We start from the raw sequence: 26,250 nt of genomic DNA on the forward strand, positions 1-26,250 counted from the left end.
ACTCGCTCAGCCCGCAGACCCGGGAGTCTCCAGTGCGCTAAATCCACTCTCCGGGTTTTGGCAGCAGCTCCAGAGGGAACAAGCTGGAAATTGACAAAACACGACCTTTCCCCCGAGCGGGGGCCACGAGTGGCTGGGGCACCCGGGGGCCGGGCAGGGTCGGCGCGGTCAGGTGGCCTTCCCTTCCTTGAGAGTCACCCGCGCGCGGCGCCCGAGACGCGCGAGGCAAGATCGGCTTGTTGGGACCAGGAGAGGTGGGCACAAGAGGTTTAGTGCAGGTGTCCAGGGTGCGGGCGGAATTCCTTTGTCCTCGGGCACCCAGGTGCTAGCACCCCGGGGTCCCTCTTTGAACCGAGCTTCTCCCGCGACCTCTCTTTGTGCCGAGGGAGCTGAACGCTGCCGCTCGGAGCGTAGCCGCATCCCTCAAGGTGACGCCAGGGCGGTAACAATGGGTGCCCATTGTACTCCGGGGGCCCGCAGGCGCTGCAGCAGCTGACCGCCCCCTCCTCCGCCCGGCCAAGGCGCAGGTACCGCGGCGGGGTGGGTCTTGGGGGCCGCGCGCGCCCTGCGGCCCGCCCCGGCCCGCCCCCTGCGCCGCCGGCCCCGCCCCGGCAGCCCCGCCCTTCGCAGGTTCAGGCTCAGCGTCCCGTCGCCCCGCGCTCAGTTGGCTCGCACCTTCCCTCGCGGCGGTGGTCCGAGCGGTCTAGGAGTCCAGCGGCGGGCTTGGAGCGTGGGCAGAGCCTAGAGACCCGCGGCCTCGGGCACCTTCACGCCGACTCGGAGAGGACAGTGCTGTGAGGTGCCGCGCGGGCCGAGTGGGCTGGATCGGCGGGTAACGGGCCGGGACTGCGTGTGCCCTCGGGAGGCGTCCGTGCGGGGCGTCCCGCCCTGGGGCAGCGGCTGGGATCGTCGGGGTGGCTGGTGAGTCGCTGCCTGCCCAGGGCTCCTTCCTCTTTGCCTGTGAGTCTGTCCGATCCGCGGTCGTGGCCGCTTCCGGCGTGCGCGGGGTGCTAGGCTTGGAAACGCACAGGGAGCGGGGATACCGAGAGCATCGCCTTCCCAGCTGGTGTCCAAAGGACCAAAGGGGGCCAAAAAGCAAACCGGGAGGGGTTCGGGTGGCACGACCGGGACGCAGAGCTCCACCATTTGTGCCCACCACTTTTCAGGGTGGGGCTGCACGCCTCTGCTGCACCCTCCAAGCTATTGACAGCCATTCTGGGCGCGTATTGCATTTTTCCATCTGAGAACAAACCGCACATGGCTACCGCTCCCCTCCCATCGTAGGCTGGCACTGGGGCCACACATGGGTGCACCGTGCAGATCTGCGGTGACACTACCCCCCGGGTGCCCACTCCTGCCTTGACAGCGAGCATTGTGGCTGGAGCTCCAACCTGCAGGTCTGGCAGTTTATAATTTTTTTTTTTGACGGTGGTTTCTGAACAGCTGAAGCGTTTTCAAGATTTTTTTTTTTTTCTCCTTGAAACTGCCTTGACACAGAAGAGTATCAGACATGTGAGGACGAATGGATCTGGGCAGTCAGTCATTTTTTTCGTTATGAATTATTGTACTCCATCCCCCTCTCGACTTTGGGAGGCATGTGTTTCATCTTATAAATAGAAAGTAGCATATTTTTTGGCAGGACCTCCTTTATACTGTACAGTCTAGGAGAGGTCAGTTTAAAAATAAATATGCACTTGAATGTTGAATTACCGAGAGCCAGGCTGTGGCTGGGACAAGCTGCGTGGACAGCAGCATCAAAGCCAGGAGCGCAGCTGTGTTGAAAAGAGTAAAAGCCCCAGAGTGCAGCCCAGGCTGACAGTCAAGTAATTACATTTTGTTAAAAAAAAAAAAAAAAGTGAATTAAAATGAAGGCGGGAATAGGAATGTCAGGAGGGTATTGCATCATGAATCTTTCCAGCTCTGGTGTATTTGGGGGAGGCACTGGTTCTATTTACTGAGGGTGTTGGGGGTTCTGGGGAAGGAGGTGCTGGGAAGGAGGAGGGAATTGATGAATGTGTTAGGTAGACAAAGATTTTTCTCCCCACCCCCAAATTTTAGGCCTCACAATATTCAAGAGTTTCTTGGGGGTGCTGCCTTTTAGAACAAGAAATTAGGAGTGCAGCAGATGTCCCTATTTGAATAGCAGGGCCGGCCAGTCTTGGAGACTTTTCCCTTCACGTCTCCGGGAGACAAAAGGCTCCCTGAAGCTGTGATCATGCCCCAGGGGTATCTCGAAGGCCATTTAAAAGACTCCTCAAACGTTCTTAGAAAAGATCTTGCGTCTCACAACCAGCAGCTTCTCTTTTTTCCTAAACAGTTAGTTCTAGAGGTCTTCTCATTGACACCACCTGTAATTTGTCTGAGCTCCGATCGGCAGTTAAAGAATCACCTAGACCCCTCTGTGTGTGACACAAACCCTTTTCAGAATGGATCTAAACACTCAGGAGATAAGTTGGGGCGGTTGTGAAATGTTCAGCATTGTCACGGGTGGAATCAGGGATTGCCTGTATTTGTATAGTAGAGGAATGGTGGAAAGTTCTTCATTAAGTCTCCCAAAGAATGTCGATTTCCTAAGGGGACCTCACTCACTGAATGCAACACTGAGTACCAGCCTCTGGGCTCGCAGATAAGAACTTTACAGAAATTTGGAAGGGTTTCTGGATCCATGGCAGTTTCTGTTTTCTAGTGGTATCATCTGCAAGAGATTTACATTATGGATTCCATGATTGGAACATGGAGCTGTGGCTGTGGCAGCAGCTACAGACATGAAATCAGATGAGCTCCCCCTTCCCTCCAAATCTTAGCAAGGAAATTCTGTTTTCTATCTGTTTCTAACGTAACATATAAAGACAGCTAAAGTAATGAGTGTTGCACTTTTTCTTTTCTTTTCTTTCTTTTTTCTTTTTTTGCTTTCCACTGTAAATGTAAAATGTGCACGAAAAGTAAATACAAAACCCTAAAATTTACCGCAGGAGTGCTCGCATGTGCTGGTTTGTCTTTCTGCTGTCCAGCTTTCCTTTTAGCATGGTGTTTTGTTTTATGTCCAACATGCTCATAAAAGCTGCCCTTTTTTTGCTTCTAGAATTCATGGTATTCAACAGCACTGGGGATAACGTCGTTTTAAACCATATCACCCAAAAATTTTTACCAGGCCATAATTTTTTCCCAAGCTCTGTGCCCAGCAGCCATCACATTTATCCAGTGGTGAAGTACAATTCATAACCTGAAGAGACCCTCCAGAAAGACTGCTCTAATGTTTTCTTTTTAATTATTAAAGTTCTTATTTTTGGTCTGATTTCGTTTTGGCCTGGCCTAATTCTTTTTAACCAGTATCCTGTGTACCTGATTATTCATTGATTGAATAAGATCCTCAGTCAATTTTTAAGTGCAGTATGTTTGCCAGAGAGCAAGGATGGTCACTGGAGCCTAGTAGATTCAGCCGGATCCAAAATCTCCTTTACCAAGGACTGCAGTCCCAGAATTCTGCTAATACATCACGCTGTTCAGGACTTTGGGTGAGAAAGGTACTTCCTACGTGGAGCCTGTCCTGAATGCCAAGCAATCTTCTCAGCCCTTTACTTCCATTTAACCTGGTTATTTCTAGCAAGCATGCTGTGCTACAGATGTGGAAGCTGAGGACAGAACTATTTTATACTTGCCCAAAATTGCACTAAAAGGAAAAAATCTAAATATGCCTATATAATTTACTTGGCATGCAAGAGAGGCTAACCCTGCATGAATGTCATACCTCTTGAGGGTAAGGAAATGGGGGGAAAACCCTAAGGCTAAAAAGCCTCTCTGAGTCAGGCTCCCCAGGGATCAGAGCCTGGCTCTGGCACTTGATACCTATGTGACTTTGAGCAAATTACTTAGCCTGCATACCTCAGCTTAGCAGTTATGAAATAGGGATAATAATATTAACTTTGAGAATGAAATGAGTCAAAAAAAAAAAAAAAAAAGTAATGCACTCAGAACAGTGCCCAGTCCAGAGTAAGCGCAGGAAAAGATTGATGCTTTCATTGTTGCTTTTAGTTTTTTTCTTAGGTCTTTAAGGCTGGCTCTCTTGTTTAATATCCGTAATTACTCTTTGAGGTAGACAGTATTCTTCTTGTTTTCCGGATGAGAACACAGCCTCAGAAAGGTTTAGTAACTTGGCCAAGGTCACACAGCTGAGTAAGTTAGCAGAATCACGTTTGAATTCAGGTCTAGTTGACCTTGTACTAAATACCACATCCCCACCCCTGGGGAGGAGGGGCAGGGAGGCTGTGAAATCTGACTCCTGTGAGGGTTTGGGGTTTCTGGCCGAGAACTCCTTTAGTAGTACTCCATATTCAAAGGAAGATGGCAGTCCCTGCCAGCCTTAGGGAAAACCACGTGAATGATTTCATTTTCGAAGATAGTTTAGTGTCCCAGCTGTGGCACCAGTCTTCTCTTGCAGTGGATCCAGCCTCAAAGGGCCAGAGTGAACCTGAGCATCTGATTTATGCCATAAATGAAGAGATGTGCCTCGTGGACCCAAAAGCAAAAAGGGGAAAGAAAAGCTTGGAACATCCAGAAGCGAGCCCAGGATAAGCAGGGGTGAGGGTGAGCCGCATGGTTGCCCTGATGTTCTGAGAGGCCGAGGTCCCAGTGTCCCATGAGCAAAGTGGACGGTCCCGTCCTTCAGGCCGGTGACCACACCCACAGTGCCTGGCCCTTCAATCCCCTGGCACCCAGTGGACCTTTAATACATGTTTCATACCGACACTGCCTTGGGAGGAGCTACTCAAGAGGCAGGAGCCACCAGTAAGCCGGGCAGGAAGGTTCTGTCCTTGGAGGAAGTCGGGCCTCATTAACAGTTCCAAGCTCTACACAGGCCCTGGGCCCTGCCAGATAAGTGTCTGCTGAGACAGATAGAGGAAGGGGGCCTGGGGAACCTACCAGAGGTAGCCTGGATAACCCGCAGGGGGCTGGCCTGGCCTCCGCTGCCTGGGACTTGTGGGAATGTGATTAGCGGGGGCGGGGAGCTGGGCTGCTTGGACCCAAGTCGGGGTTCTGGAAAGCATGGCTCGAAATAACTCCGGTTGCCTCAAAACTAGGAGCAGTAGCCTTCCAGCTTTCCGCCTCCATTTGGAATCTGTCCTTCTCCTGCCCCACCCTTTTAAAGGTTATGAAAAGAAACAGCACCCCACAAACCAGAATAAATAATATAAGAAGCCAAGTAGTTTTACAGCAATAGTTGGGTACATTTCTTTCCTTTAAAAAAAAAAAAAAATGCCTTCCTTGGCCTTGATAGATTTCTTCAATGCCAAGTTCACCAGTGTCTCATGATGATGGGCTGAGTTCGACAGTACCCCTGGTGGAAAAGCCATTTTTAAAATGAAACCACAGTTTAATAATACGAATTGCAATATTGATATTTTAAAAGTTCTCTGTTTCTGAAGAGCCAAGCAAACGGATGGATTTGGAAGCTGGTGACTTCTGAATTAGTATTTGTGGAATGCTTGTTGCTCGCCCAAGTCATGGATTAATAGTAGAATCCTCGAGTTTCAAGTTTGAAATTTAAAAAAGCTGATTTTCAGTGATTTGGGCTTTGTTTGCATATTTGAAAAAGTCATTATTTGCCTTCTAGCCTTTGGTTCTTTGTTAAGCTATGTTGCAGTGATAACACATCTGCAGTTAGCTAGGACACCACCACCTACCTTGGACCCTGAGAGAGGAATAGCATCAGGAAAGGATTCTTTGGGGAAGTAGCCTGATGAAGGTCCCTTTCTGCAGGACTTTGTAGAGCATTTAATCTGTCACTGTGTTCAGTGAATCTCCACGGGGAGATGGTGTCCAGAGTCTCAGATCATTAGCCCACAGAGCAGTTGGCAGGGCTAGTCTGGCAGGAAACACACTCTGGGAGCCACAGAGCCAGAGGCAGAAACCACACCAGGCAGTCTGCCCTGCGGAGCTGAAGAAACCCAAGGACTTTTTAGAGTACCACAGGGTGAGTCCCGGCCACAAGGACACACCGGAAGATGCGAGCACACCTGTCATTCTGCTGTTTGATCAAGATAAGCCAAGACTGATGGAAACAATCACAGAGGTACAGGACGTGAGACAGCAGGGTCCGGTCTTAGCCCTGATCCAGTGTAACAGACCTCAAGGTCTGTCTCTTTCGATAAGCTGTTTGGTGCTACAGCACCTCTAGCTGTAGACTCCAGTGAGCCCAGAGCACACGCCAATCAGCATAGCTCTGGTCCCGCTAATAATGTAAACCCCTGGGTTAAAAACAGAGCAGGGCAGATCTGCAGCGAGGAGCCCCGAGCCAGCGTGCAAGGCAGAGAACTTCAAAGCCAGGCCTCTATTTAGACAACTTACACACTCGGGAATCTGTCATGTTCTGGTGACAACTTGAAGGTCGTATTTGTGGACACATCATGCCAGCGATAAATCACTGTGTGTTTAGTTGAAAAAGACCTGTTCTGTTCAAATTCATTCTAATCATTTAGGCTGCACACATTTTTAAACAAGCCATTTTTGGTTTAACGTGGCTTTGCCATTTCAGAATGTATTTGATTTCTTTCCCTTTTAATTTATTTGTTTATTTTAACTTTCTTGACTTTTTTTTTTTTACTTTTTTTTTTTCTTTTTTTTTTTTTTTTTGCCAAGGGTCAGTTCAGACACATAACACTGATTTTAACACAGCAGGAGATGGGGCTCGACTGGCCAGCTGTGTCACAAGGCAAAGCTCAGGTCTTCTCTGGGCAGGCTCTGCCCCTGCCTCTGTGAAGCTGTGGAAGGGGAAGGTTGGGGGGGCAGGGGAAGCAGATGGATGCTTTCCAGGCTCTTTTCTGGCCCTAGGCTGCTGTCTTTCTCTGACTCTTTCTCCCCCTTGTATTCGAGGCATTTCCACAGTGTCTTCTACTTGGTAACACTTCCTGCATTTAAATGATCATTTATTGCCCCTCATGGTGACCTAGCTAGACTCCTGGCTCCTCAAAAGACGGGAAGAACCTCATTTATATCCGTTTTCTTTCTTTTCTTTCTTTCTTTTCTTTTCTTTTCTTTCTTTTTCTTGCTTTCTTTCTTTCTTTCTTTTCTTTTCTTTTCTTTCTTTGTTTTTTTACAACAAAACCTAGTGGAAAAGTAGATAGCCTAACCCCAGTCTGTGACATTACTCTGCCTCTGGCTCGGTCTTCTCTTAGTGTTGTCGGGCCAAAGTCACGTTCACTTAGCAGCTTACTCAGATCCTGGCCTCATAATGTTTCCTCATACTCTTTCCCAGGCGACACACGCACGTTCGAAGGGAGGCAGCACTGGTCCTTTGGTCCTGGTGGTAAGGGTCACACAAGGTGTTCCAAGAAGCAAGCCAGCCCCAGAACTTCCTTCTCGGCTGGGTAGAAGGTGGTGGATGTGAGTGACTAACCAGGAGCTGGATGGCGCCAGGTGAGCTCTCAGTGAGCCCATCGGCTGCAGTCACATGGCCCACCGTGTGCCTATCACAGCACCAAACTGCCAAGTGGTTTTCTTGCCCTCAGATGGCTTCAGAGTGAAATGTCTTCTGTGATGATGTTAATTTTTTTTTGGCTTCCTGTAAATTTAGTATAAGTTTCTGTTCGTGGGTGGGTTTTGTTCTGTCCCATCTGCGAGCTGCCCTGAGGGGGCAGGTGGGGTAGAGCACTGCCAACCTGTCCCCAGGGCAGTGGGGTGAGGGAATTGGTGACTTCTTCCCAACGCCAGTTTTTTCTCAGAATGAGGAATTATGCTTGGAACCAGAACACCCCCGGGGGGTGGGGGGGGTTCACACAATTTAAAACAATCAGTTTATGCACGTGGCTAGGTCCCGATATCTAAAAGAAATAAGGTTGGAGAAAAATCTAAACAGTGAACTTCTGGCCTGGCCTCTTCCTTACACAGCTCTGGTTTCTTGGAATGATTAGTAATCCTTGCTTCTTCTACTGATTTGTCAGCTCATTGCCTAACAGAACTTCGTCAAGCATGTGACATGTGTTATCTCTGCTTTAGAAGACATGATTACTGTCCCCACTCTGCAGATGAGCAAACTGAGGCTCTCAGAGAAAATTACTGGCATTACTTTGTACCCTTAATTTGGTACCAGGAAAGATGGGAAAAGATGATGAACATTTTAGAAGCTGGTTAGCGGTATTTTGATTCTAAGGATGCTCTTAACTTCATTAAAAAATACTCTATTTTTTCCTTCAAATTCCCTGAAAACTAGGTGTTTCTGCAGACGTAGAATCCCAAACCCTAACATTTCACAGATGGAAGGGTCCTTTCTTCAGCCTTTGTCTCTCATTCTGACAAGATAAAACCAAGGCCCTAAGAGTTGAGTGACAGAAAATGAGTCCTTTTTCTTGGCCCAGTTCTCTTTCAAACTTTTTTTTCTAGCCAAAGCAAAGAAAGAAAATCTTAATATAAACCCAGTCTATTAACACATTTTAGAATTTTTTTTTAGTGCAAGAGGGGGGGAAAAAATGGGTAGGGAAGTTGGCCCTACTTTTCTCAGTCTCCCTTCCCGTCACCAGTGACCCAGAGGTGCCTTCCTTGAGCTCTAAGCATTCCAGGGAACACGGTGTGAAGAACATGGTCATAAAGTCCTTCGCCATACTAAGGACAGATAAATCTTACACACAAATCTGTGATTATATCATCTCTGCATGTCTGTAGCTTGCAGACACTTGCCAGGGACTGCTCCTTTAAGTTAGGAGCGTGGCTTAGAGGATGTCTACTCTAACTTCCCCAGGCACAAATGCTTCCTCCATCCCTCCCCTCTGGAATCCGGACTTGGGAGGACTCAGCGGGAAAGCCTCTCCCTTTCTTCAGGCTGATTAACTCAAGTTGTTTTAGATTTCTTCTTGAGACACAGCCCCACCTGGCCTCGCCATGAACTTTCATCACATGCCTAGTTCTGTCCTTGGGACCATACAGATTCCCTCTCGCCTGACAGCTTACCACATATTTAAAGAAAATAAGTAGAGGCCCTTACGTTTTTCTTTTGTGACCAGTAACCGTTGATTGTAATTTGCCCAACTCCAAGAAGTCCCATTGGTTCTCAAGGCTGGGAGAATTATACCTGGAGAGAAAGGATGCTTGTCCATTTCCATTTATAGGAGAAGATAATCTCGCCCCATGTCAGAGGAAGGAATTAATCCTCTGAGCCAGCTGGAGGTGGGAATTCCTTCTAGTTGTAGAGACTGTTCACAGGATGGACACAAACCATTTTATTGATGACTGCTTTAAGAAAACATTCAGAGAATAAATGAAGGTCATTATTTTGGTAATAGAATGCTTCCCCTCCTTCATGTTGAATCTAGTAGATGTTCTGGTCTTTCCTTCTATATAAAGATGATGCTGGGTGTCTGCACAGCACTCAGCTCTTATAAACACCTTTAAGAGAAGCAGGGTTGTGGTAATGATCTCCATTTACACAGAAGGCAACTGGCCCCCACGTGTGTCTGGAGTTCTACAAGGAACCTATAAGCCTGGCTCCAAGGGTTAGCCCAGGTGCCTTCTCCCCTAAGGCCTAGAACCACAGTGAGAACTCTCTCTGCTGTTGTGTTTGCCAATATGTTCATTCATTCAGTAGGTGTTTTTCTTAAGTACCTGCTCTGTGCTCATCCCACATTGCTCTTCAAAGCAACCCTTTTCTGTAGAACGTCCATTATAGTCTCTTGAGGTTTCTTTGTACCTCTTGGGCCAGATAATCCAAATTTCCCCTTAACCCGTTTCATTTTGAAAGGAAAGGTCAGGAGAGCAAGGTCTTTGTTTCTCCAGGGCCTCATTCTTTAAGACTGGCTTAAATATAACTAGCGAATCTGCATTCAGGGGAATGTATTGTCAATTTATTCTTGAGTCTTGCCTGTCTCTCTGAGATGCTATTTGTACATTGTAGTCAAGGATAGAAGCTCTTTCCCTTTCAAATAGCATGATGACAAATATTCTCTGCCTTAATCCCGAAGATCTGTAAGAGCCTATAGAATTACTGGAGCTTGCATTGATAGCCTCTAAGATTCTTACCCTGCGTGGATAGAGAAAGGCTAAAATGTCTTACACATGGATAAAGGGAAGAAAGCCTTTGTCACAAGAGGCCACAACTCTGTTGTTAATTGATTTTTTTTTCTCCCCCATAGGAGTCCTATAAAGATTCCATCTTGGATTTTCAACAGGATGGGCGGGGAAGGAGGAAGTCAAGGCAGTCTCTTTCAAACTTTCTCATTGTTTATTCATTCAACAAACATTTGTTCAGTGCCAACTATGAATTAAATCTAGTTGTGTCTCCCCAGAAGCAGGTAGCCCAGTGGGAGACCCAGTAGTAATAGCAGCAAAGTGTGCTGGCTGATGGGTTTGAGGTATCAAGTAGGTATGGTAGAGGCTTGGTTTGAGAGGCCTTGGGGGACCTGGCAGGAAACACCGGCTGCAAGGCTGGGCAGGACCCTGACTGCTAAAGTGGGCCTCACACGAGTTGTTTTCTGTCCAGGCTGTAAGGGTGGGCTGGCCATCGAAGACGGAGAGTGACAAGGTCACTTGGGCACTGAGGCTGGCTCACTCAAGGAGATGAGGCTGGAGGCGGGAAGACAGGTGAGGTGACAAAGGCCATTTGCAGGAGAGCGGTCTGGAGGCCTAGAAAAGGCTGAGGCCCTGGGGTTGGTGAGGGGAGACCTCAGTGGGCCTTGAAGTGGAGAATGAGGCAGGGAAAGAAGTTGGGGATGACAGCTGGGCTTTGGATTTGGGTGCCTTCCTGCCATTTACCGAGGGGAAAGTGTTTTGTGCTAGGGAGGCAGGAGGAAAGATGGCACATTCGTGGAGTAAGTTGAACAGGAAGTGCCCCAGTGGGGGGTCTGGGGAAGCCAAGTGAAGTCTAAAAAGACCAGGGGCGAAAAGTCCATTGCTGTCTGTGAAGGAGCCGTGTTTTGTTTGTGTTTGTTTTGTAATTTCTAGCTACTGATACCAGTGTGCACAACGAGTACCTTGGGCCCACACCCAGCTCCAAACTTGTCAATAGCCTATCCAAGGAGAAAAATCACTGATCCTGTCCTTGATGGTTACAGCAATGTCAAAGAGCTTCTGGTAGCTCTCTTTTGATTTCTTTACTCATCTTGTCATCAATGGGCCTTGGTCCACAGAACTACCTTTGGTAGTTAATGAGACTTGTTATATATGAACTAAAGACTCTAACTGGGAAGCTACCATTAAGAGGGGATTGTTGAAGCCACGTGCACGGTTGTGACTGCAGAGGGATTGTTAAGGGTTGGAGGTTGGACAGCAACTGTCCAGCCCTGTGGAAATGCCGTATCTGGGGCAGGGGCTCAAACTTTTTCTGTAAAGGGGCCAGTTCATAGTTTAGACCTAGAGGGCCACATAGCCTGTCACTGACTACTCAACTCGGACCTTGTCCTGTGAAAGCATCTCTCCAGGGGTTTCCCAGCCCCAGCACTACTGAGAAGTGGAACCTTGTTGTGGGGGGGGCTGCCCTGTGCATTGAAGAATGTTTAGCATCTCCCCTGTTCTCACCTGCTAAATGCCAGTAGCACCACCACCCCCACTCACGAGAATCAAAAATGTCTCCGGATATTGCCAAATGTCACCTGGGTGGGGGTGTGGAGTCACCCTCAGCGAAGAACTACTGAGCTACAGACAACGTATAAATGAATGGGCATACATGTGTGCTAATAAAACTTTATTTACACAGGGACGCCTGGGTGGCTCAGTTGGGTGAGCGGCTGCCTTCGGCTCAGGTCATGATCCCAGGGTCCTGGGATCGAGTCCCACATCGGGCTCCTTGCTCGGCAGGGAGCCTGCCTCTCCCTCTGCCTCTGCCTGCCTCTCTGTCTGCCTGTGCTTGCTCACTCTCTCTCCCTCTGTCTCTGACAAATAAATAAATAAAATCTTCAAAAAAAAAAAAACTTTATTTACACAAACAGGCCAAGGTCTGGATTTGGCCCATGGACTATATTGGCAGACGCAGGGTCTAAGGGATGGATGAGGGTTTATTCAGTAACATGTGAAGGCCTCTGGTGATCTTTGCCCAGAGAAGGTTCTGTCAGAATCCATTGTAAGGAGGAGATTTTTATCAACAGTAGCTCCTACTCATAGCACCTTTGCCTTCCTCGTTTTTATTGAGCTTAACACCTACCTGAAGATACCAGACATAAAATCACAAAACCAGAAAACAAAAATAACAAATAATAGGCTCTTTAAGAGTCCTCAGAAAGCCGCCTGTCCGCGCAGTACCGAGCCTGGATTACGTGATGTGAGTTAGAGAATTTTCTCTGGGAAGGAAGTGACTAAAGCGGATCTTGAGGGATGTTATGAGTAGGGGTTGATGGTAAGAAGGTAGGAGGACATTCCACATAAGGAACACGGGGTTTTTAGTTTCAGAAAGTTGCAGGGAAGTGAAGTGTCCCCAGTGAAGGAAGGGAGCCATTGTCCCCAGTGAAAGCCGCGTGGTGGTTGTGCGCTCCCCGGTGCACGTGCTTCCTCTGGGAAAAGAATTAACGGCGCTGAACGCTCTTTTCTAGAACAGGATGTTTGTTTTTCTCTTCAAGCCTCAGGGGGCTTTTGTCACTGCAAAATTTTAATCTTTTGGCTTTTCTTTTACATCAACTCAAATTTCTTTTGACAAAATTCTTTTGGTTGGTGTCTAGGACCATTTTATTCATTCTTGGTTGCTGTCAAGGTGCAGGTACTATCTCTGCCTCCCTTTGATGTTGAGATCATAGTGTATCGCTTCTTTGTCCTGTCAGACCTGGAGGCAGGTAATCTGCGGTGGCCATTCCATCCTAAAGTCACTTGCGTGCCAGTTGTCCTGTTAGCCAACCAGGAGCAATTAAGAGCACAGACTCTGGAGTCCAGTGGTGGCTGAAGTCCTAGCTCCTCCACGGCTTTGGCTGATTGACCTGAGATATGGGCTTAATCTAAGATTGTTTCCTAACAGGTACATTCAGTACCCGCCTGGCCCATAGCAGACACTCACATGTTAGTCATTCATGTTCACCAGTGTAAATTCCTTAGAGAAACAGGCATTTCAATCTTGCCACTTCCTTGCAGATCCCCTATAGACTTGGACTGGGGGTTGGCACTTGGGGAGCAAACCAACTCATCCCTCATGATGGAAGGGTAGTAGGGGTTACGGGTTTAAAAACTTCTTGACTTGATGTTCACTGTGTACTCTGTGTAGTGGGAGGGAAAGAGAAGATCCAGTTTGTGTCCATAGAAGAGCCTGGTTTGCCTGGTCTGAGAGGATGTTCATTCATTTTTGAACAAGCATTTGTGCATAGATATTTCCGTACAAATAACACAAGGAAGCCTGCCTTGAAAGTAGATGGAGAATGGGATGGCCACTGCCAGCTCCCAAAGATCACTAGTGCTGGTATGAGGTGGAGAAGCCATGTTTCAGCCCATCTGGTGAGAATGAATGATTTTCAAGGGCTAGGGTAGGTTGGGAGAATAACGTGGAGGATCCCATTATCTGTCCTTTCTCCCTAACAGAGAAGAAGAGTAATCAAGGGGCCTAAACTTTGGGGTCTAATTCTCTTTCTGTATTGATAGTTTCATTGCTGCTTCACAGATCAGGTGGGCTCCACAAGCCGTTCATGGTAATGGCATTAAGCTAGAGTGCCTGCCTTGGTCCTTCTAGCCCTGACAACGTGCCCCATGCAAAGCTAGTTGTGGAACATGAGTCAGGCATTTTGAGAGAACCTGTCCTCCTCCTGCCTTGCTCCAGCATCCGGGGATCGATGTCCATACTGAGTCCTCCCCAATAACCGATTTTAATAAGGAAAAAGGGTGTTTAATGGCCCATCTTCAAAAGTGCAGACTTTTCGAGGTGGAGGTGCCGTCTTCCAATTTTGCCTCTAAAAAACCTTTCAACTAGTACAATTAGATCCTATAAAGGTGAGGCTTGTACATGAATTAGCAGTGAGTCTCCCATATGGTATTTTGTGGGTTTCTACAAAGCAGGTCGTAAAAGAAAAATAAATACAAGCTGTTGCTGAATCATAGATGAGACATCCATTTACAAATAAGCGAAGGTGAGCTGTGTCAGACTGTTTGAGTGGGTCCATAAAATTGAGTCTGCTTGGTCTGGCTGTGAGCTCATGGGCTTGAGGGCTAAGCGGCTAGGGGCGGAGCTCACTGAGTGTCACCGTCTTGGCACATATAGCGACGCCATGCTCAGCTTGGATGATACAGGAGAGGATAAGAATCTCAAAATAGAAATGGCATCTTCTTATCTTCTCATGGGTGGAGTAAAATAGACTAAAAATACAAAAAGCATCCCTTCAGGATGATGTTTATTGGGCATTCTTCTGGTTCTTTTTTTTTTTTTTTTTTTTTTCCTGTATTGGATTTTGATTGAAGTTCGGTGTGAAACATCTAACACCATGATTTTTTCCCCCATGAATTTCAAATTTTTTGATGCAGAGAAGCCGTCCTACAGAGGTTAGCAGAAGGACTCACGTGAGAGCCCACGCTGTGGTAACGTCTTAGCATTTCTGAGCTAGCCGCTGGTCATCCCTATGTTAATAAAAACATGGCCATCTTCAAGTAGAAAGTCTTCTAGGTAAAGTCTGTGAGCATTTTCACAGGCAGATGTGACAGGAGGCCATGAATGATAGTGTTCCTGGGTGGGAGACAGAATGAGCAGGGACCTGCTATGCACCATGGAGGAGGCCTGGGATCAGGGCTGCTCCCTGTAATGTCCCTCAGACCTCGGTCACACACCTGGCAGCCACCCACTCCATCTTTGAGAGAAGCCAAAATCTAGGTGCTTGGACCTTCTGCCCAGTAATCCTAGGGCCTCAGAGGACAAGTTAATTCCTTTTCTATTACAGTTTAATGAATCCTTCAGATGCCTAAAGATTAGTTTTCCCTCAGTCTGAGTTTTTGTTCAGCTGCTCCCCTCCTTCAGCTTCTCACATGTCATGACCAAGTTCTTTGTCTTTCTGTGGGACTCCACAGAACATGTAGGAACATGTTTCAGGTAACCTTTATCCCTTCTGAAGTGTGGAGTCCAGGGGCGCCTGGGTGGTTCAGTCGGCTGAGCTTCCACCTCTTGATTTCAGCTCAGGTCATGATCTTAGTCATGAGCTCCAAGTCCGTGCTGGGCACCACGCTTAACTCAGAGTCTGCCTGGGACCCTCTCTTCCTCTGGCCCTCCCCCGGCTCTCTCTCTCTCTCAAATAAATATTTTTAAAAACCAATAAATTGTGACATCTAGGGCCAAATACATTTTTCCAGGTCTTATCACAGTAGCGTTATTTTCCTGTTGGCGACAGAGAGAACTACCCCAAAGATGGCTGGGAGTAGAGAGGTTCTTCATCCATCCCTGGGCTAATGGTTCAGACTTGAAGGAGGACCCGTTTCATTTTTCTGCTTGGGGCCCAGGTGGTGTGGCAGTGCTGGGTCTGGGTGCTAAAGAGGGGAGGCGAAGTGAAAAGTGATCAGAAGCTAAGATGTCCTTGAAGGATGTGACAGCGAGGCAAGCAAGGGGAAGTCCGCACACACTCACTTCCCGAAAGTAGAAGAAAGGAAAAAGCCCGAAGGTCCCTTGGGATGGTTTCTCCACCCACCCCCCCCAACCTGCTCCTGTTTTTATGCATGTGTGTTTCAAATTAACATTGCAACCTGTTTCATAAGATGTTAGAATTTTTTTTATCCTCTGTCCACTGAGAGTTACTCTAAAAATAATTAGTGGACCAACCAAACATTCCTATCATAAATGGGGTTTTTAAAATCTAAACCTCTTTCTTTCAGATGAGTTGCCAGTCCAGTCAACTCTTAAGTGATGCAGGAACTGATTTTTTGTGTGTGTCACTTCTTAACGAATCCCGTTTCTCTCCAGCTCCTGGCCACTACGCTGCTTTGGTCTTTCTGGCATCATTCTATTTGCCAAAAGGATGGTAAGGAAGTGAATCAAAGGGCTGCTTCAGGGTTTTTTGTTTTTTGATTTTTTTTTTTTCATTGAATTATTCCTGCTGTGATGATTTCTCTCGCTAACAAACACTGTCACTTGGGCTTCATTCTGTCACCAGAAAATGGAGTGAGTTAGCGTCGTGCTGGAAGGACAGCCCAACACGCTGCCATTCTTATCAAAACTGTCACTTCCCCTCGGGTCCTTTTGTATCCTGGAACCCTTGGATGTCTCATAAATTCCTGTAAGCGGGGCCTGTGCATTTGCAGCTGGACTCTGGGTCCCCACATCTGCCGGACGTTCTCTCTCACCTTGATGAAGGGTGACAAACCACTGGCCAGGGAGTTGACCCCTTTTGTTGGCAAATCTGTCCTCTTCCAGTGCCCAGGGACTGGGACCTTTGTTTTCTAAGGGATCTAACTTCCCAGATGAGTATTATCTCAAGTATCATCGAAGGGGGGAAAGAGGGAAAGAAAGTGATCCAAGAACACAGAGAAAGGGATTAGCAATCATGGAGAGTTCCAATTTCAGGGTCAAAAGGCAGGTTTTTGAAGAAGGGCTACACATGGGAAGATTTCTTCCTGTTTTCCTGTTTCTTTCTTGCCTTCCTGCCTTCCTTCTTTCTGACTTTCTGTCTTTGGATCTGAGGAAGACAGTGGGAGTAGAGGAATGATGGCAACACAAGAAAGCTGGAGAGCTGGGGGAGCCCCCAGTGTAGGCGGGCAGTATCCTGCGGGTGTTTCTGTACCAAGTGGTCGCAGTAGTCCTGCCCGGTAGAAAAAGGCCCGCAGTTCTCTTCATCTGGTCTGTGGAACCGCCGGAGGGCCTGCAGGGCCTGCTCACCAGTTGTGGGAGAGTAGTTCACACCTGGCCTGTGAGCCCCTCCTTCCTCCCTCCCACCCCATCCTACAGCAAGCAAGCCCCCTTCCTTCTGGGCAGAGGTGTCCGCCTGACTCAGGCTCCCCCACTGGGATTGGATTCATCCTTGCTCTGTCCACTGCTACATCGGTCAGCTGCCAGCGGCCTCCTGGAGCCCAGGTCTCCTTTTGTGAAAATGGTGAGCAGGGACAGGATTTTGTGCTGGACATTTAGGACCATCCCATCGCAGAGCGTCGTCTGGGTCACTAGCCGCGGTCTGGACGGGAGCCGTCTGCCCCAGCCCGGCGCCTCTTCCTGCCCGCGCTTCCTTCCACCTGGACACTTGCTGCATCCTTAAGTCTCTTGCCTCTTGCCTCTTCTCATTACTTTCTGACCACAAACCCTTCTCTTGGGAGATCTTCATTCTGCCTCTTAAACGTGACTGCCTGGTCCCCGCAGGAAGAGGTGATTTTTGTCCCTTGGCCACGCTCCGGTGAGACAAGCTCCCCTTTCTTGGGGGGGCAGGGGGGAGGTCTCACCCACACACTGCCACCCTAGGTTTCAGCTTTTGAACACAGTTGCCCCAAAAATGTTTGTGTTACGATCCTGTGAGTCAGATTCAGTAGGTTTTTCTGGGACCTTTATATAAAATTTACTCCAAGCTGCAGCCTGAGCCCTAAGCTGCCTATTTTGGTTTTTTGAGTGTTTGTTTGTTTGTTTATTTGTCAGAGAGAGAGAGCACGCGCACAAGCAGGCAGAGGCAGAGAGAGAAGCAGGCTCCCCACCAAGCAAGGAGCCTAATGCGGGACTCAATCCCAGGACCCTGGGATCATGACCTGAGCCAAAGGCAGCCGCCTAACTGACTGAGTCACCCAGGCATCCCTATTTATTTGTTTTTTAAATAGCTAATTGCTCATTCAGTCAGATGTTTCAAAAACCCCCAAACCCTAAAAGGATATACAGTGAGAAGTTTCTTGCCTGCCTGCATCTGTCGTATTCCATACACTCCTCCCTGTGGGCAGCACCGTTATGAGTTTCCTGTATGTGTTTCCAGCGAGACTTCATAGACCTACAAGCTAGGACAAGGAGGGCTGTGTACTTTGGCACAAGTAGATCTGTATACTTCAAAGACCGATATCTCTGAGCTCTTTCTCTATCAGCATACAAAGACCTGCTTCATACTTTTTAAGGCCTGTATAGTACACATTTGTATTAGATGCACCTTAATTCAATTTAACCAGTCTTCCATCAGTGGACAGTTGGGCTGTTTCCAGTTCCAGACTGTTGTAAGTTCCTGGGTTGATAATCTTGTACATGAATTATTTCCCATATATGTAAGTCGGCACATCTCTGTAAGTGGGATCCTGGTGTCCAAGGCATGGGATTTGCAGTTGTGACAGATGCTACCAAACCGGCTGCTTACCCGGGGAGCATCTGTTGGGGCTTCCACCATCGGTGTATGCAAGGCCTGACCCCCCCACCTCAGTTCAGTGTGTCATCACACATCTGTATCTTGAACAGGCGTGGCAGTGCCCCCCTTCCTCACGGGGGAGCTGACTGAACTCCTGGCAAGTGTGCTTGTTCAGCCTCGGGACCTTCAACTCGAGCCTGGCCACTTGGCGTTGAGCCTTATAGCCAGGTAGCCTTGGCAAAGGGACTCAAGACTCATCGTCTGCCCTTCAGTGCCTCATTTGTAAAATGGGGCTTGTAACAGCAGCCTCATGGTTTCATATGTAGGAGCCACTATGTTGGAACAGTACCCAGAACACAGGGCTGCTTGCAGTAGTACTCAGGGTTGGTGGTTCCCAGGAGTGAGTGTGTGCATAACTCCCCCTACCCCGCCCCCGCCCAGGACCAGCCACTTTGTTGCCACTGAAGAAACTGCCCGTTAGTTTCCTGTACTGGCAATGGCAGAGAAGATGCGGAAAAAACAGTCAGGCCAGGAAGGGAAAGGGGGCAGTGATGTACATTGGCTGAGAAGCCCGGGAGCCCAGAATATCCAGAAAGGAGGGGAGGAAGCAGCCAGTGTAAGACGTGCTCACTATTAGATTGTGATCTGTGGGATGGAGCCCGGTTGCCCCTGAGTGGAGGAGAAGGACAGGTAAGATGGGCGGGGCGGCGGGGGGGCGAGCTCCATTTCCCCAGCTTTACATCGCGAATCGCTACTCATCTAAAGTTGTAAAACTGACATTTTGGTCCAAAATTCCTTAAAAAAACAAAACAAAACAAAAAACTCCCATGTATCTGGGAGCTCATAGCACCAGCGCATAGTAGAAATTCAGTACAAATTATTGTTTGCCAAGTCCTAGAAGGCACATCCCTGTCAGGCAATAAACACTATGTAAATGTTTATAGAAAGAAAAATGCTTTTTACAGTATCTTCTCTCTTCTGCCCCTCCATTCTCAATGGCCGCTGCGTATGTGGCCTTCACTCACCAACCCTTTCCTTTCTTTGTGTGGCTTCCTTCCCACCTTTGTGTCCATGCCACTGACCTCAAACCCAGCTTCGACCAGGCTGAGCCAGGCTCTGATGAAAGGCTTGCGGTACCCATGGCGGTGGCCGTGGTCGTGGCCGTGGCCAGGAGGGGAGGGAGAGCTGTGCGTTCCTGCCCTGAGCCCCTTCCGGGTCAAGTATTTCCTCTCCCCTTCTCCCCAGCTCACCCAGTCCTTGTTCAGGTGCAGGGCAGTGGCACGGGATCCCGTCAGCAGGGAAGAGAACCATTCACTGGCTGCATCCCCATGGTACTTTTCTGCATAGTTTGAAGTACGCTCCCTTGGTTTCTAACCTCGCATAACCTTGACTCCACGGAAGGCCCTCACTTGCTCCTGCGTTGTGGTGGACACACTGTATCTTTCCATGGCAGCTGCCCTCCTGGCTGTGTGTGTGCTGAGGACACCACTCCAGTGGGCAGCTGTCCTTCGGGATGGCCTCCCACCTTCTGTGGGCTCGGTGTCCCCAGCAGCCCCTGCGAGCTGTCATCCACTGTGCGGTGCCCAGAGGCGCCGGGAGGCAATACCAGCTACCTGGGGTGGCGGGGCCTCGGGCTGTTAGATGCTTAACCAGGAAGTTCTGAGGTTGGGATCCAAGGCTTTGGATTTGTAATATTTGTGACAGCCACTAGACTCAAATTCGAGGAAAAACAGAGAACGTCTGGACCCGCCGGCCTGGCTTCTTAAACACGCATGTCCCCTTCTTCGGTAGCAGTCATCTCTGTTAGTGACACAGTGTTTCCTTGGGACCCTAACCTCAAATGGGAAGTGGCACTTCGGGGAGCTGGTTGGAGCCAGGGCCTTCGTCAGGACTAAAGAGAAAGAGAGATGGCAAGTGTGTGGTCCCAGGTGACAGCTGGGTTAGCGAACTCCGGGTTCAGACCCCCTCGCGCTGCCGGGGCCGCCTCCCCGCACACAAAGGCAGGGATGGTGGGCCTCTCCCGCTCATCGTTCTCTGCCTTGTTGAGCTTGGGTGCAAGCCAGTTCCCAAACAGAGCTAGTTGGTCCCTTGCCCATGGGTACCAGGGCACAGTTCTTTCCACCTGCCACAGGGAAATGAATGTGAAGCTCTCGCCGAAAGGAAAGACGTACGCAGCGGATACAGACGGCCTCTGGCTGCTACAAAGCAAATGTGTCTGGCTCTCTTCAAGCCACCACCTGACTCAGCCCTCCAAGTATTTATTTATTTATTTATTTGTTCCACTGCCCGTGGGAGAGGAGCCCGATGGGAGAGGTCTCAGCTGAGCCATTTCAGGAATTCTCACAGTGGGAAAGGTTTTAGCTTCCCCATGTCAGCTGATGTGACTGAAGAGTTAGATTATTTTTAAGAGATGAACCGTTTCTCCTCTGTAAGATGAGCTTAGCATTTCTGATTGTGCTGAGTGGCGTGTGCAGGGAGGGGGTGTGAGCCTTCCACGTTGGTAATGCGTGACCACAAGCTTGGTGGCTTACATCACTCTCTAGTGATTGTCCCACAGTTTCTGTGGGTTGGGAGTCCAGGCAGGGCTTCGCTTCGGGGTCTTACCAGGCGGTGAGCCAGTTGTCAGGGCTATGGTCTCATCAGATGCTCAACTGGGGAAAGAATCCACTTCAGGTTTCCTCAGGTTGTTGGCAAAATTCATCTCTGTCAGCCCTCCCTCTCCATGGCAGCTTATCCTTTCAAGGCTAGTGAAGGGAGACTTTCTCAGTCTGCTAAGATGAATATAACCTAACCAAGGGGGGAGCATTCCATCCCCTTTGCCATATTCTTTAGGTTAGAAGCAAGTCCCAGGTTGTGTCCACAAAGGCATTAATGCTAGGAGCCACATCACGGAGGTTTCCTCGGGGTTCTGCCCATCCCAGGGAGAGGATACATGCTGTATCAATAAATGTTCCAAAAGTATTCCCAAGGGAAGACCCAGCCTGTTATAGATGATCACACTGGCTTTTTTCTGTGAAAAGAAGCCATTTGAATCTTTTCCTTCCATCTCAGAATGCCCCAGGTCCTGAAATCCTTGGCAGCCCAGTTCTCTGCACTGTGACCTGATCCCAGCTGTAGCTGGCTGTAGGTGACTGAGAAAGGGTGATTTTTTTTTTTTTTTTGACTCCTGAATCCCTGTTTTCTCATGTGTAAGAATGCAGTTTGCTCCCTCTAATAACCACTGTCACTTAGTAAATATTTCCAGTCCCTTTGCTGATAGGACTGTTCGCTGTATTGCATTAATTTTATTTAGACATGGAGCTCAACGACAAAATACGATCAGTCTTGCTAGCGTGAACACCAAACAAAAGAGAAAACACATTTGAAAGCAAATCTGCTTGTATCTCGGAAGCTGAAATCACTCTGGTCATGTGCTGACAGCAGTACTTAGAACAGAGGAAAAATCTAAAATCTTAGACACATGTAGAAAATTGTGTCCATAGCCATGTTTGGAAAGTGCTGATGTCATAGGTGTGGGGTTTTTCGATCTCTTTCTTTTTTTTTTCCTTTTCTCCCCCTGAAAGAAGACTGTGGTTAGTGGACCCTTAGTAGAAAACCCGAAGATAGAGAGAGAAGACAAAATCAAGTGTGGCTCTTGACAGAACTGTTCCTGCCATTATGCACAGGCTCTGGTGAAAAAGGCGGGCCCTGGTGAACCCCAAAGGGCAACGTGCTAACTAAAACCTGCTTTGGTTTCCTTTTTCCAGGTTTCTCCCCACCGTGGAAGGGATTGGATGATGTACCTCGCTCTCTGGGACACCCCACTTGGCTGTAATCTCAGGAAGGCCTCTTAAACCCCGGCTCATCCTGCAGCCACTTCTGGAAGCTACTTGAGAAAAAAAAAATGATGTGACAGATCCTCTCAGGAAGGATTTTCAGAAACCCAGCATCCGCAGAAGAAAGTGGCCCATTTCCCTTTTGCAAAGTAGACATTCTCAGATCCCAAAATGCCAGCCAAGACACCGATTTACCTAAAAGCTGCCAATAACAAGAAAGGCAAGAAATTTAAACTGAGGGACATCTTGTCCCCCGATATGATCAGCCCTCCCCTCGGAGACTTCCGCCACACCATTCACATTGGCAAAGAGGGCCAGCACGATGTCTTCGGTGACATCTCCTTCCTGCAAGGGAACTATGAGCTGCTCCCAGGGAACCAGGAGAAAGCGCGCCTGGGCCCCTTCCCCGGGCACAGCGAGTTCCTGCGGGCCAACAGCACCTCCGACTCTGTGTTCACAGACACACCCTCCCCAGTGCTCAAAAATGCCATCTCCCTCCCGACCATCGGAGGGTCCCAGGCACTCATGTTGCCCTTGCTGTCGCCGGTGACATTTAGTTCCAAACAGGAGTCCTTTGGGCCAGCCAAGCTGCCCCGGCTCAGCTGTGAGCCGGTCGTGGAGGAGAAGGCCCCAGAGAAGAGCGGTCTGCTGGAGAACGGGACAGGCCACCAGGGAGACGTCTCATGGGGCTCCAGCGGCTCTGCATCACAATCCAGCCAGGGCAGGGACAGCCACTCCTCCAGCCTCTCCGAACAGTACTCTGACTGGCCGGCCGAGGACATGTTTGATCATCCCGCCTCGTGCCAGCTCGTCAAGGAGAAGACGAAGTCAGAGGAGTCCCTCTCTGACCTCACAGGTTCCCTCCTCTCCCTGCAGCTCGATCTGGGGCCTTCCTTTTTGGATGAGGTGCTGAATGTCATGGATAAAAATAAGTAATGGACACCATAAGTAATGGACACTCTTGTCCTTTGGGGGAAAAGGTATCAGAAAATAAAAACTGAACTAACCACAGTCAAAGAGAAGAGCTTCACTGGCTATGTGTGCAGTTGTGTGTGATGGGTTTTCTAAAATCATGTTCCTACAAAATATTTTTTGTACCTGTGATGCCCTGTTTGCAAAAACAATTAGCAAAAACAAAAACAAACAAACAAACAAACAAACAAAAACCCGTCCTGGCAGAAAGGAAGTGAGTCAGTCAGAACCCGTTTTCGGCAGGCATTGCTAATGTTCAGCTCACATTTTTTTGTTTCCAGAAACGTAGAACTCTGGCTCGGCCAGGATTGGCACTAGCTACGAAGGGCTGCACACGTCACGTTAAAGAACTTGACAATACTCCATTTTCTGAGCAAGAAGAAGTCAAAATTTAATACCTAAGCCTTTTTTTCTAGACTCTTTTCTATATTACCTTATTTGGGCTCATCATAGTGAATTCTTCAGTGTTAAAACTGTTCTCTGTTTTCACATTTGAACAACTCTATGGGTTCGGGGGATTTTCTCGTAGCTCTTATATATCCGATATATTATATCTATATCGCGCAATTTTGACCGTCAGCTACATGTTGGTAAGACACAAGCGAAGTATTACTGTAACTAAGTTATTTTTAAAGTTAAAATATATTTTTATGTGCCTTCAGCTTTTTATTGCAGAGTCTACATTTTATAGCTCCTACATCAGATGTTGTCATTTGACTTATTTCCATTGGGGTTCCATTGTAAGCTGCGTATGTATATGTTTGGAAAAGTGTATTCATACTTAGGTTTATTTCTTTCTCTTCATCTGTTAGCATACTTTTCACAGCATCCAGCAATGGATTGTTAAGTTTAAAGGCATAGGTTACTCATGATGCTTCTGCAGAGACTGTGGGCTACACCATATAATGTTATTTGGAAATATAGGTATTTTAGTACAGTACATACTTGCATTACGTAGGTACTTCATGCGACACAATAAAGAGTAAATGTTAAAATGAAATTGCTTGTTTATAGTAATAACAGGGCTAGAAAAATGGCTTCTCTAAAGTGTATGTGAGCCTTTAAAATAAGAGGCAATTTTCATCCACTCTACAGTTGATTTTTTGACCAAAGGTTTGAGATTCCAGAAACAGGACCCTTCAGTTTTAGGAAAAATGAACATGTGAGATCAGAATTTTTAAGTCAACACTTAGGCCAGCCTTTTAGGACTCATTTCTGTGAATCTCCTAACCTTACATTAACACACTTTGTAGCAAGCTCTTGTAACCCCAGTCCCATCCCTGTTGGACAGATGTTTCCTTGCTGCAGGTGTCATATAAACAAGATTAAGGAGGCTAAAAAGAAGGCAGTAGAGAACATCCTCCCCCCATAAGGAGAGATGCCTGAGGATGTCAGTTAAGGAAACAGGAAGAGGAAATGTACACAGTTCCTGCCCTGCTGTCAACCACCCTTCTTGTCCCTTCAAAGTCCAACACTTGCACATAATAACTTTCATTTCTCCTAGAACTATATCCCTGAAATGACTTCCTCTCTCAAATACGTCAATGATTGTCCCACCTGGTTTGGAGTTGTTGCAGTTCTAACATCTGATGGCCTGAAACAACCTCTGAACTTAGCAGAGACACACAAGACAACTCACCAACTAGAAGAGGAAACCAGTTTCCCTGGAGCACAGAGTACCTGCCTTAACTTCCCAGCTGCATTTCTATTCCACAATTTTCTAGCATTCTTTTTCTGTTCCAGAGCTTTTGAACACTCTTCATCTTTACTCATGGTCACATTTATTCTTTTACTCTTCATCTGCAGCATGACCTCAAGGAAAAGATAAACTACTAGGTGAAACAGTAATGTTTGCGTATTTCCTCTGTTTGGGTTTGTTTGATAGAATCTAAGTAATAATGCATCCTTGCTGGTATTTAGCTATATTACACTTTCTCTGCCCCCTCTCACAGACAGGCTCCCATTAACTTCGCTATAATTGAGAGGGCACAAACATGCCCCTGTCACAGAGGAAACAGAGCCACATCCTGCTTATGATTTTGTTAAGTCATTTCTCTGTGGCAGCCCTTCTAATACCTGGTTCTTTCTCCAAGGAGCAGGTGCAGAGCTGGTGGTGGCTTTCTGCAAAAAGGCACTTTGAACTTAGCACCTGCTGAGAGCTGAATTGATGTTCTCAGTCTGTGAACATCCTCCCACTTTAAACCTCATGTATCAAGATGCACGTTATTTGCAAACTCAGAATGATGAGCCACCTGTAACCCAACAACCAGAAAAGACACCATGCAATTTGTGTGAAATAGGGACTCTGTGTTGTAGGCAAGGTTCTCGGAGGTGATCTTTTCCTTGGGCGATGAGACCTAACAGAGGACGTGCTCTATTACTTCTGCCTCAAATTATTTGCTTAAAAAAAATCAAAACATCAGGGTACTTAGCTCTTCCCAAATACAAAGCCATAACTTAACACATTTCATTGAGTCAGGCCCCTGGCAACAAAAGCAGAAGACTAAACTGGTTGAACAGAAACCCAGGTCTCCAGAGTCATGGTCTCCATTATGTTATTCATACTTAGAGTTTTTTAAGTCTCTGCACAAAAATGCTTGAAGTCATGGAATGGAGAAAGTCATGAATCCATTAACTTGATAAATGTTTTTAAACAGACAAAAGAAAAGTATACATTCCATGATGGCTTTGCTCCTCCTAATATGAAGCCTGGTGAGACTGAATCATTTTGTTGTGAAACATACAAACAATAAAGCAAGTTGACGTGATGGTTTCTCTCCAATAAGAGTTTCTTTTTTGGAAACTGTTACCAACCTATTTCTTAATTTAGCAGTTCTAATAAAGTCCTCAGACTTTAGAATGAGTCTACCAAACTAAAATGAATGATCGACTTAATTTTTTTTTTTTAAGATTTCATTTATTTATTTGACAGACAGAAATCACAAGTAGGCAGAGAGTCAGGCAGAGAGAGAGGGGGAAACAGGCTACCCACTGAGCAGAGAGCCCAATGCAGGCCTGGATCCCAGGACCCTGAGATCATGACCTGAGCCAAAAGGCAGAGACTTAAACCCACTGAGCTACCCAGGCACCCTTTTTTTTTTTTTTTTGACAAGTCAATAAGCCACATACAGAATTAGGTTACTGGCTGCCCCCCTGTGTCACCACCCATACTTTTCGACCAGATCCAGCAACATAAGAGAAGTTTCCAGATGCTAAACGATAAGCTAGCATTGACCCAGACAGGTAGGTCACCTTCTGGTTTATTTGGCTGTGTAAGGCTTGAGAATGTCACAATA

The 26,250-nt window shown here is 47.5% G+C and overlaps 1 protein-coding gene across 4 annotated transcripts; it reads left to right on the forward strand.

Moving 5' to 3' along the window:
* On the forward strand, positions 1-25,722 carry CDC42EP3 (CDC42 effector protein 3). Of its 4 annotated transcripts, XM_045079227.1 has the most exons (3): positions 594-921; positions 7,938-8,123; positions 21,914-25,722. In XM_045079227.1, exon 3 carries the CDS (start codon positions 22,154-22,156, stop codon positions 22,916-22,918), a length of 765 nt encoding a protein of 254 aa, XP_044935162.1. In that variant the 5' UTR covers positions 594-921; positions 7,938-8,123; positions 21,914-22,153; the 3' UTR covers positions 22,919-25,722. The 4 variants fall into 4 exon arrangements, with proteins under 4 accessions (XP_004765548.1, XP_044935162.1, XP_004765547.1 ...); XM_004765491.3 differs by lacking the exons at positions 594-921; positions 7,938-8,123 and adding an exon at positions 1-254; XM_004765490.3 differs by lacking the exon at positions 7,938-8,123.
* The last annotated feature ends 528 nt before the right edge of the window (positions 25,723-26,250 follow it).

The sequence above is a fragment of the Mustela putorius genome, unplaced genomic scaffold, assembly GCF_011764305.1.
Source record: "Mustela putorius furo isolate JIRA1106 unplaced genomic scaffold, ASM1176430v1.1 tig00000281_pilon_pilon_pilon, whole genome shotgun sequence".
Taxonomy (NCBI): domain Eukaryota; kingdom Metazoa; phylum Chordata; class Mammalia; order Carnivora; family Mustelidae; genus Mustela; species Mustela putorius.

Excerpts from the sequence above, each read along its gene's own strand:
- CDC42EP3 (XM_004765491.3), top strand. The coding sequence starts at position 22,154 with ATGCCAGCCAAGACACCGATTTACCTAAAAGCTGCCAATAACAAGAAA.